Here is a 12,300-nt window from a genome sequence, read left to right as displayed (position 1 = left end):
ATCTTTTACTTTCTCTAATAACAACCTAAAACATGAACCTTGGTTGAAAAAACCCCAAAGTTGTCCTTTAAGTCTTTATCGCATGCAAGCCAGGCAATCACCTTTGCTCTCTCCTTTTCACTCTCTTTCTGCACTCACACTCCCCTCAACCCCGCCCTCGTATCTCTCACACACACACACACACACACACACACACACACACTCCTCCACCTGCTTATTGGGCCAGTGGTACATGAAGAACACAACTGTTTATTCAGGTGATCCATTCAGTGAGGCAATAAGGGACTTCAGCAACACTCCGATATCCTCTGGTCACCCTCTCCAAAATGGCTTACGATTACTATCAATTCTCCTCTGTAAAGAGCACCAAAGAAACAACAGTAGCCCTCAACAATGCAGCGGATATATCTGTTATTGTGATTTATTTTGTGGTTGTCCTTGCTGTTGGAGTATGGGTGAGTTGTTCAGTGCCTCCGTTCAGTCTGCATGTACATTCTTACAAACCTTTCCTGTCAATCGTTAACCCCTACCCCATAGTTTCACATGTTCACATTTACATACACAGTATACTACAACATTATGCAGTAAAAAGTGATAAAAGTGATTCTACCCATGTACTGTCATGATACTGACATAATACTGACATGATAATGGCAGGATACTTGATACTGACATGATACTGACAGGACTACCCATGATACTGACCATGATACTGACCTATAGCCTTAGATACTCTCATAGATGTAATTTATCGATTTTGACATTTTCATATCTACGAGACTCTTATTGCTCTTTCCTCTGTGGTCACATGTACAAATGCAAACCTGCTTGCCCCAAATGTATTACTTCCATATTTTTCAATAAAGAAGTGTTTTAATCCCATCTGTGGCCGATGCTGTCGGAAATTCCCAATGGCGGTAGTGAGGGAGCGTATCCGGTGAATGCCTGAATTACGCTCAATGTAAACAGGAAGTAAACAAGGGGAGAAAGAGGTGTTCTGCCACTGACAGGATTAAAAAAACGTCTTTATTGAAAACTACGGACTAATACATTGCACAAGCACCCCGCAGGCCTCTTTAACATTTGGGGCAAGAGGGTAAGCAACTTATATTTTGCATTTGTACATGTTCGGATCCACATGGGCTCCGCTGGTGTCCCTGCAGTGACCAGTGTGACCACAGAGGGAAGACTCTCGTAGATATGAAAATGTCAAAATCAATAAAATACATCTACAAGAGACAGTCCTAAAGGCTAATACTGACCATGATCCTGACATAATGCAGTATTACTTCTTTAAAAATCTTGAAAAATGAGTTTTCATAGTGACCGTTAACTATTGTTGTTGAATTAATACGTTAGTTCCATTCATCCAAGCAGGAACACAATCGACGGATTGATAAATAAAATAAAATAAAATAAAACCCTAAAAATACACATGGCGCCACCCACCTGACCACGCAACCATTTTGGCTGTTAAGTGGTCAGGTGGATGGGCCGTGAATGCTTTTGAGATTTTAAGTTGGGCTCTCATCCAGAAAAGGTTGAGGACCTGTATGTTGTACACTTCATACCAAAATTTATGTTACACTCCCCCCCCCTTTTTGTTTTAGCTCACCGTGGATGAAGTGTCTGGTAAAATGCATATGATAAGAAATGTAAATGTACAATACGTGAACATGAAATTGACCCATTGCAGGCAATGGTCCGCACCAACCGATCCACTGTGGGTGGCTTCTTCCTTGCGGGGCGGAGCATGGTGTGGTGGCCAGTGAGTATTTAATTCTCCACAAGAACATGTCTTCAATAATGCTAGATAAGAGTAATCTTTCACTTCCAGCATGCTGGCATATATGTCTCCGATGCTTAGAAGCGTGATTGACAAATCATTTCTAGTTAAGAATGTCATTGTTTCTTGTGTATTGGAAGCGACCTAATTAGAGCTGTAAATCATTGAGTGTTCCTTATTGAGCGCAGTGATAAAACCGTAACCTTTGATTGCACCTGCGGGCTCAGATGCACAGCACAGGCCTATATACACCATCATATGAAATCATGTGCATGATTCTTGTTAGTCTTGTGGCTTACAGTAAATGCAGTGTAAAAGCAATATATCTTTCATACTACATTAGGACAAACACCATATGTCTCTCCCCACAGATAGGAGCATCCCTCTTTGCCAGTAACATTGGCAGTGGACACTTTGTAGGGATTGCTGGTACTGCGGCTGCTGGGGGAATAGCTATTGGTGGATTTGAATGGAATGTGAGTATAGTCGTGATGACTGACATTACAAAAAATGTCGACCTCTGACATTGTCATACAGTTTTATCTCTGTCAGAGGGAGCTGAGCTGACAGAGCATTCTATGTCCATTATTCATTTCCTTGTGTGTGCATTTCAGGCCCTTATCGTGGTGGTGATTCTGGGATGGCTCTTCGTGCCCATCTATATTAAAGCTGGGGTAAAGATCACACGCCTGTCATATATTTTATTTTCCCCATCCAAACACAAAAAAACCCCAAATCTCAGATTAATAGTTTTGTAATTTTGTTAATGCACTGACTGTATGCTCATTATGTGTTGGGTTTGTTTAGGTGGTGACTATGCCTGAGTATTTGAAGAAAAGGTTCGGAGGACAACGCATTAGAATTTATCTTTCTGTGCTCTCCCTTTTCCTGTATGTTTTCACCAAGATCTCAGTAAGTCACTTTACAAACAGACACCTCAACTCATCACCCGTGGTGTTCCGCTTATGCCTAATTTAATCTCCATTGTACGATCGGCTCGTACGATTGTTGCGAGCCGGAAATAGTATCTACAAAATGTGTTGCCTCCATTTTCGCCTTGTTGCGAGTTAATTGTGACATATCGTACGACCAAATTAGCTATAAGAAAGTCCTCTTTTTTTGTTTATCTCAGCCTTGGGAAGCTCAGTATTGATTTCACTCTCTCTCTCTATCTCTCTCAACAGGCAGATATGTTCTCTGGTGCCATTTTTATTAACCAGGCTCTGGGGCTCAACATCTACGTTGCTGTGATCGCCCTGCTGGCGATCACTGCTCTGTACACGGTTACAGGTATATAGATCTACGTTCTTATTCATATCCACATCCACTGTCAGAGCATACTGTGACCCCTCAATGAACAAAACATATATAGTGTATACTAGTGTATGTACACAACATTCTCAGTTCTATACCATGCCAAAGAAGGTCTTCCTCTCATATAAGGTCATATAATATGTTGATATTTAAAGTTATCTAAGACCCGACACAACACACACACACACACACTTTCGCGCACTTACGCACACTTACGCACGCACGCACGTCGCACGCACTGAAACACACACTTAAACATGCACACACACACACTCCTCCGGGCTTGTTAATCTGGTTTGCATTGTGGTTAATTACCCATGTACGATGAAGTACAAGCACGCCTCAAAAACTACAACTACAAAACCCGAATATGTTAACTTGAAGTGTTCATACTGTATTATGTTATAATATGGATAATTGCGCCTCAGGTGGACTGGCTGCTGTGATTTACACAGACACCCTGCAGACCGTCATCATGGTGGTTGGATCATTCATCCTCATGGGCTTCGGTAAAAACATCCTCTATCAATGCATGTTTTATTGCTCTTTTTATGCCTGCAACAAACATCCTCCTCCATTGCTTGCTGACATTATGAACACAAAGCCTCACGGTTATTAACTCCAGTGGTTCTCAAAGTGGCGTCCGGGGACCCCCAGGGGCCCTTGAGTTCAGAGTCCCCACTCCCCATGCAGCTAAATTATACTTTGGAACCAAATGTATACCCTTATGGGTCTGTGACTCAGAACGGGGTCCATTTGGTTCCATTTGTACACTGAATTAACATCGATTTTACAATATAAATTGGGGTCCCAGAGATAGAAATGCCATTAAATGGGGGTCCGTAGCCTAATGCATGTCAAATCGGGGGTCCTTGAAATAAAAATGCTTGAGAAGAATCACTGCTGGGGCCATAAAACTCTTCTCTTATGGGGGTCCTTGGCGGCATATCTTTTCAAATGGGGGTCCGCGGGTCTCAATATGGGGGTCCTTGACATGAAAACGTTTGAGAACCACTGATTTTCTTCTCTAACCCTGCTTCTCTCCCCTCAGCCTTTACTGAGGTGGGAAGCTACGACACCTTCGTGGAGAAATACATGGCATCTATACCTAGTAACGTCAGTGCCAGCATTAATAAGGAATGCTACGAGCCTCGGGCGGATTCCTTCCACATCTTCAGGAACGCGATAACGGGCGACCTGCCGTGGCCAGGCCTGGTGTTTGGACTCACCATTCAGGCCACCTGGTACTGGTGCACGGATCAGGTAGGAAAACCCTAACACCTGTTAAGTATCAATACTGAGATATGTGGGAATACTCTGTCTGCCTCAAAATTGTACTTAATTCTTTCCCCACCAAAAAACGTAAACTACATCAATCATTAGTCTCGGCAAGCGCCAATATTAAACGTACCTATATTCACACATAGGTGTGTGTGAATATACTGTAGGTACACATAGGTGTGTGAATGGGTAATGCCCACTGTAAAGCACTAGTTTGGACAAAAGCGCTATATAAATGCACCATTTACAAATGTACAGTACACCTTCATCAGGCCCTTTCTTGGTAGACAGTACTCAGCTATAACCTTGCTTAAAGTAAGGGTATAGCTGCACTCTAAGGGGAGATCTAGGCATGCTTTTAGTTAGACATAAATGTGTCCACAGAGACATAGATAAGATCAACAGCAAGACGCACAGTGTGAAATGGAATGGAAGCAGAGCAAGACAAAGACAATAATCTCAGACCCACTGTGAGCTGATATTCATACTTAGTTGAACGGTGGATTCCCTTGTAAAAGAGACTCATGTCTCAATGTTTTTTTATTTAAATATAGGTTATATCCTGTTTTCAATCTACACTAAATGGCTTTGCTGAAAATAGCCGATCTACAAGCTCACAACGCATGTGAAAGAGCTTTGGGTCTAATGATACTGTACGTTCTTACGATCAGAATATTACAGAGTCAAGGCGCCATGGCACGCAGTCCTGGTATTTATTGTTTTGAGTACAGCCTGATCTTATGATGACAGAAACTCCCCCTTATCTCTGAGTGGAACTATGTTTCCATCCCTGCAACTAGAGCAGTGGTTCCCAAAGTGGGGTCCGGGGACCCCTAGGGGTCGCTGAGGGAGTTCCAGGCGAGTATCATTTTGGGGGTCCTTGACATGAAAGCGTTTGGGAACCCCTGAACTAGAGAACCTCTTGAGTGTTTGATGGCCTGGTTCTCAAAGTGGGGTCCGGGGACCCTCAGGGGTCACTGGGATGGTGCTTTCAGGGGGTCCTCAGCAAAAGGAAGAGCAGTTTAAACACTCAATTATGTGTCAATTTGGGGTCTTTGACGTGAAACGACTGTACTTCTCCCAAAAGCTCATGTAATGTCCTGTCCTGCAGGTGATTGTCCAGCGCTGTCTCTCAGCTAAGAATCTATCGCATGTGAAGGGTGGCTGCATCCTGTGTGGCTACCTGAAGCTTCTGCCCATGTTCCTCATGGTATTTCCTGGCATGATCAGCCGAATCCTGTATACTGGTGAGTGTGTTGTTGGACTGGCCACAGGACGTACCACGTACCAAACATATGCTCGGTGGGCAGACCCTCTGGTGGGCCGGTCTGGGCCAAATGTTAAATTAGTTGTCTGTTGGTTGTGTACTGTATATCATTTATGTTGTACTGTAAATGTGGTGGTGTTAAGGGCTTGTATTTCAAGTATTTGTATGGGCCTCGACCCCGAAAAGTCAGTAGAGTATCTGCGGCTGCGCACTGGTTGTGGTGGGCCAGTCTGGGCCAAATTCTGTGAAAATGTCCGGGACGAATTTGTGTCTCAGTCCAGCCCTGGTTGGCTGCAGTCAATGGTGTAGAAGTAGCGTAACTACAAAGTTAATTTGCTTTGAGAAACAGTACAAAGTCTCTGACGTGATTTGTGTCACTGTGTTGCAGATATAGTGGCATGCGTGGATCCTCTAAAGTGTGAGGAATACTGCGGAACAAAGGTGGGATGCACCAACATTGCTTATCCTAAATTGGTGGTGGACCTCATGCCCGATGGTAGGTGGCTAATTAAATGCAGATGTTTTATTATAGGCAACTATGTCCAGAACGATGAAAAGAAAATGTTTTCCCCCTGGAAAATAAGGCAATGAACATCACGTCTTGATTCCGTTGCGTGCTTGTATAGATTTCATGAACAGGCTGCCTCTTCGGAAACACAACATTGTTTTTCAGATCGAGATGCAAATGTTATCCAATCAGGAGGGAGAGCTCATACAGGATACAAGAATAATACATGTAAAAATAAAAAATGAAATTAGAAGTGATAAAAATAGGAACGGAAAGAAATGTGTATCATGACCAGATTATGTATATCAGGGGTGCCCAAAAGGTAGATCGTGATCTACCAGTAGATCACAAAGGCTGTGCAGGTAGACCACATGACAGGTCCCTAAAGAATAGTTAATTGAAATATAAACTATTTTTGGCATCTGCCACTTGAATTAAGTTGACTTGATTCATTGACATAAAAAAGCCTGTCAGCTCAAACCCACATAACAATACTTTGTTTTCAAGAGTGTTGCTGCGCCCAAATGTCGGTAGAATTACAAAGTAAATCTCAACCTATTCCATTTCTCCCTTTCCCATTCCAATTGTATTTGTTTTACATGTAATGCCAGCGCCGCTATTCTAAAGCCATTTTCAGCCATGGTAGGCTATTATATTTTTTTCAGTGGGTAGATCTTGTTGAGTTGATTATTTTGAAAGTAGCTCTCAAGTCAAAAAAGTGTGGGCACCCCTGATGTATATGTATGTACCTTACCTGTATTATTGTAACAAACATGCAATGATTACTATAGAATACAGAGCTTGAACATTTTTGGTGGGGGGGAAAACAGTGGTTTCAGCTCAGAAGCTTATAGAGTCGTTTAGTTCATTATTTCATGTCTAATTTGCACGTCTTTGTGCTCCAGGACTACGGGGGCTCATGCTGTCTGTGATGCTGGCCTCTCTCATGAGTTCTCTGACCTCCATCTTCAACAGTGCCAGTACTCTCTTCACTATGGACATCTATACCAAAATCCGCAGCTCAGCCTCCGAGAAAGAACTCATGATTGCAGGAAGGTATAGAACAGCCCAATCGTATATGTCTGTATAAACTCTGTATGAACAGACATGTTGTGGAACTAACACTTTTACTGCACGCTTGCTGTTAAAATTTCCGAGGCTAGAGCAGGGTTGGTTGCAGGTGAATGGAAAGAGTGTGTCCTTATGAAGGATTTAATCAAATTAAACTTAAACAAACAGTGTTTTTCTTTAACCTTTTTTGGTCGATCCAGACGAGGGATCCATGCTTTCAGAATATAAACAATGCATGTCTTTGTTCCTCCCGTTCCAGGAGGGCTCTGCCAGTGGGCCTAATGAGCCAAAGTCCCCTCACCTGTGCAATTTCCAGCCTCTGCCTCAACCAATTGATTGCCATGGCAACCCCACACTTGCAAATTGATTACTTAACCACTCCACTTTTCACAGTCAGTTTGCAGCACTCTTCAGAGTTCAGACACAGGCAGACACAGAGATCTCCATGTGGGACACAGACAGACAGTTAAAACGGGTGCTATGACAAGTTGACAACGGGTATTATTAGGTTCCCAAGTTGCATCGTTCTCAATTATTTCACACATTTTTATTTTATTTCATTATTTCGAAAATATATATATATTTTTGTAGGGCTACACAGCGCTGCCCCTAAGGACCTGGCGCCCCAGGCGGCTGCATGTCTCGCGGGCTGGGTGGTTTGCAAGCAAGTTTCATCTCTGGCCAATTTCAGACAGGGGGCATAATTAACGGCTAATTTAAGAACTCAACTTGTGAAAGACTGCTTTATGCACAGTAACTATATCGCTTTAAAAGTTAAATAAAGACTTGTGTGGTATAACTGCATACTGATATAGGACCGCGTGTGTAATCAACTTGTACAGGTGCAGACAGAAATGCTTGTGCCATCGTTTTGTGCAGGCCATGCCTTTGAATGCTGCACTTAAAGAGGACATTGAAAACAGTGAAAAATAACCTTTTTAGAAACAGACAGATGTGCACCTATTTTTCAAAAAGAGACCAGAATCTTTCATTGTTCAAGGTCTCTTATACAATTATGATTGCTTTTTATAAAGACTATATTGTTTATTAGTCTTGACATTCAGGTTTTGCACCTGAACATCTGTGGCAACATCTGTGTGTGTGTGTGTGTGTGTGTGTGTGTGTGTGTGTGTGTGTGTGTGTGTGTGTGTGTGTGTGTGTGTGTGTGTGTGTGTGTGTGTGTGTGTGTGTGTGTGCGCGCGCGTGCGTGTGTCTAGGCTGTTTATACTGGTCCTAATTGGGGTGAGCATAGCATGGATCCCCATGGTGCAGTCAGCTCAGAGTGGTCAGCTCTTTGACTACATCCAGTCCATCACCAGCTACCTGACCCCTCCCATCGCTGCTGTCTTCATGCTGGCCATCTTCTGCAAGCGTGTTAACGAGTCTGTGAGTCATCATTCCAATTATCTAGCAACGAGCAATGTCAACTTTACGTCATAAAACAATTATCCGACATTATCTCAGAGGTTAATCGGTTACTCAAGGTTGTGCTATGGCAACAAGTACAGTTTATTAGCCTTATCGGAAATAGATAGATGTCAAATGGATTTACTTCCCCCCCCCCCCGACTCTTCTTTCGTTTCAACAGGGTGCATTTTATGGGCTAATGATAGGCCTGCTCATTGGTCTCTCCAGGATGATTGCCGAGTTTGTCTATGGGACCGGAAGCTGTGTCCAGCCCAGCCTCTGTCCCACCATCATCTGTGGCGTCCACTACCTCTACTTTAGCATCATCCTGTTTGTCATCTCCTGCATCCTCATCGTCAGCATCTCGCTCATGACCAAGCCCATCGACGACAAACATGTAAGCCCTCATCCTCATTGTCAGCATATCGCTCATGACCATGAAGCCCATCCATGACAAACATGTGGGCCTACATCCTCATTGTCAGCACATCGCTCATGACCAAGCCCATCCATGACATATTTGGAATACACAGGGAAAACACATTTCAATATTCTAATCACATCTGGGGGTCTATAAGAGTAATGTTAACTCCATTAGACACGTACAAAACAGAAAAAGTACAAAACTCATGGCGCTCCGTCTTTAAAGGGGCATGCAATGAGGCCAATGAGGCAATGAGGCCAATGTTGTAGTCTGTCTTATATACTGTTAACTACAGCAGAGTAAAACATATGGCAGGATAGTCTAGAAGCAACGAAGCTTGGCTAGGTTTGCCCAGAGCCATGGGTGTGCCAAATGCAATGTGCAGTCAGTTATTGTCAATTAATCACCCATTCATACATTTTATTAGCAGTAGCTGTGTTTGATGGTTGGCCTTCCTTATTGCGACCATAGGTCGCATTTACTATGAAAACGTGAATTTCCCGTCAGTCCGTCCGTCCGTCACCCCACGCCTCCATATATGGTCATGCCTAGTGACATCACGTGACAACATCAGTGATCTCCCTGATGTCATGAATATTAAGTCCATATATGGGAATGCCCATATATGGAGATCCCTGATGTCATCAATATTGGCCAGCAACTCTACATCTGACCTCAAACCCTTAGATCTCCATATATGGATATATGTTCATTACAGATACATTCCATATGTTGATCCTTCCCCATCTGTCATTCCTCTCCCTTTGGACTGATACCTGTCCATTAAAACTCTAGCCCGCCCCAAAGTTTTTAGTGCAGCCGCGCCTGGCAGCCCGCGAAAACTTGAGTTCTCAACAGACCCGAAAATTAAGGCCCGGTCCTATACTAATACCTGGGCCCTCATCAAACCCTGTACACTCAAGACCCAGCCCCTGCTGCCACCCTTAGATCTCCATATATGGAGCTGACCTGTTCTGACATTCCATATATTGATCTGACCTCATCAAACCCTGTACACTCAAGACACTGCCCCTGCTGCCACCCTTAGATCTCCATATATGGAGCTGAACTGTCCTGACATTCCATATGTTGATCTGACCTCATCAAACCCTGTACACTCAAGACATGCTCCATAATGGCCAGTACAGAATTCATTCCATGTGTTGATCTGACTCCCCCATCTCAAAGCGCCAGCGCTCGCCCAGCAATCTGCCGTCACCCAGGCGGATGCTTGCACGCTTCTCGCCCCCCAGGGCGGCTTACTGGTGCAGCCTGCAATATTTTCACCCTTGTGTAGTTTGAACCTGAACTGGAAACTACAAAATCCACCTGTAGGGTTTCATGCCTTTTTAATAGGCTACTGCTACAATTTACCAGACCAAAAAAACAAAACATGTATTCAAATTTCTAATTGTATTGTTTATTGTTACTAAATTATGCTAATATTTGCTAATAGTAACTAATCCACATTTAAGTCAGACTGCTCATTAGGCCCTGCTGTCATTGACATGTGTTGTTATTTGACCAGCTGTATCGGTTGTGTTGGAGTCTGAGGAACAACAAGGAGGAGAGGGTGGACCTGGAGCAAGAGGATTGGTTGGATAACCAACAGTCTAATACCATGGAGATAGAAGGTAATCAGAACATATAGCTCTGCAGCTGTCTGTTGGGAAGAACTCCAAAATGTCCAAAATTAGTTAAGAAAAAAAGAAAAGAAAACTTTTTTCAGGAAATGAAGAAAAGATTATATATTGAAAACAAAGCAATACTGCCTCATCAAAGTTGGTGTTGTGACTTTATATACTGTATTGTCAATTACTTCCATGAGAAGGGGTGTGTGTGGAGACATGAGTTTGAGGGTCCAATGGAGTTAAGAGGTTTTGTCCCAAGTGTTTTGTACTACTTTTCATTGGTTCAATATTTTTGCTACGACAGTAACATGCCCTCTATCTGGAGTGAGTGTGGAAATATAGTGGCCCTCTCCATCGTCAAAGTTGCCCATCACTGATGTGTCTCTCTCTCTCTCTCTCACACACACACACACACACACACACACACACACACACACACACACACACACACACACACACACACACACACAAACTAGTGTATACTCAAGCTGTGTGTCGTCATCCGTCCCCCCACCTCACAGAGCCCACTGAAGAGCCAGGCATGTGCAAGAAGGCGGTGATGTGTTTCTGTGGTTTGGAGAGCCAGTCGAACGCGCCCGCCCTCAGCCAAGAGGAGCAAGCCGAGCTGCAGAGGAAACTGACGGACACCTCAGAGAAGCCTCTTTGGAGGAACGTCGCCAACGCCAACGCTATCATTCTTCTTTGCGTTTGCATTTTCTTCCATGGCTTCTATGGCTAAAATGGACCTTCAACAGTGGCGTGCACAGATAGACACTATATAGGTGGTGCTAGAGCACCTGCCCTTTGCCCCCTGGACAGCAATGTGCCCTTTTGAAAATCTATTCTTAATAAAAAGCTTCCAATATATTATTTATGCCCCAATATCTATAAATCTCACACTATTAACCCATTCTGACCGGGCACCCGTTTTGGTGTTAGCATCATGTTATGCTTTACCTATTGAAAAATAGCAGATCTACAAGCTCATATCGCGCCACCGAGTGGCGCGATACGAGCTTGTAGGTCTGCTATTTTTTTTAAATTCGAAGAACGACTGACATTTTTAGAATCTGATCTCAGGTCAGAATGGGTTCATCAGACCAGAGTGTGTCCAGTGGAAACCTCGTATGAATCTGATCTCAGGTCAGAATGGGTTAAGGCAACCGGCCAGTTACACGTGCTGCACAAGGTGCCCTTTTTTCACTTGAGCACCTGCCCCTCTAAATGTCTGTGTACGCCACTGACCTTCAACATGGACGTGTGCTGACTATACCCGTGTGTCAGTTCAGGCGTAGTTTGTGCATGGCTACATTGGCTGATCCATGCGTGTGTCAGTTCAGGCGTAGTTTGTGCATGGCTACATGGCTGATCCATGCGTGTGTCAGTTCAGGCGTAGTTTGTGCATGGCTACATTGGCTGATCCATGCGTGTGTCAGTTCAGGCGTAGTTTGTGCATGGCTACATGGCTGATCCATGCGTGTGTCAGTTCAGGCGTAGTTTGTGCATGGCTACATGGCTGATCCATGCGTGTGTCAGTTCAGGCGTAGTTTGTGCATGGCTACATGGCTGATCCATGCGTGTGTCAGTTCAGGCGTAGTTTGTGCATGGCTA

General features: G+C 43.7%; 1 protein-coding gene across 1 annotated transcript; it reads left to right on the top strand.

Moving 5' to 3' along the window:
• Window positions 1-374: 374 nt before the first annotated feature.
• On the top strand, window positions 375-11,428 carry slc5a1 (solute carrier family 5 member 1; the record flags this gene model as incomplete). Its single annotated transcript, XM_080755267.1, has 15 exons — window positions 375-455; window positions 1,697-1,768; window positions 2,158-2,262; window positions 2,401-2,460; window positions 2,594-2,698; window positions 2,971-3,076; window positions 3,529-3,609; window positions 4,152-4,363; window positions 5,493-5,628; window positions 6,037-6,144; window positions 7,062-7,212; window positions 8,445-8,613; window positions 8,816-9,031; window positions 10,587-10,692; window positions 11,211-11,428. The coding sequence occupies exons 2-15, from the start codon at window positions 1,700-1,702 to the stop codon at window positions 11,426-11,428; spliced, it is 1,842 nt and encodes a 613-aa protein (XP_080611393.1). The 5' UTR covers window positions 375-455; window positions 1,697-1,699.
• Between the last annotated feature and the right edge of the window lie 872 nt (window positions 11,429-12,300).

The sequence above is a fragment of the Protomyctophum bolini genome (genome assembly GCF_963924005.1).
Source record: "Protomyctophum bolini genome assembly, chromosome: 22".
NCBI classification, from domain to species: Eukaryota; Metazoa; Chordata; class Actinopteri; order Myctophiformes; family Myctophidae; genus Protomyctophum; species Protomyctophum bolini.
The sequence above is the reverse complement of the archived record's forward strand: the minus strand, read 5'-3'. Positions and strand labels throughout refer to the sequence as shown.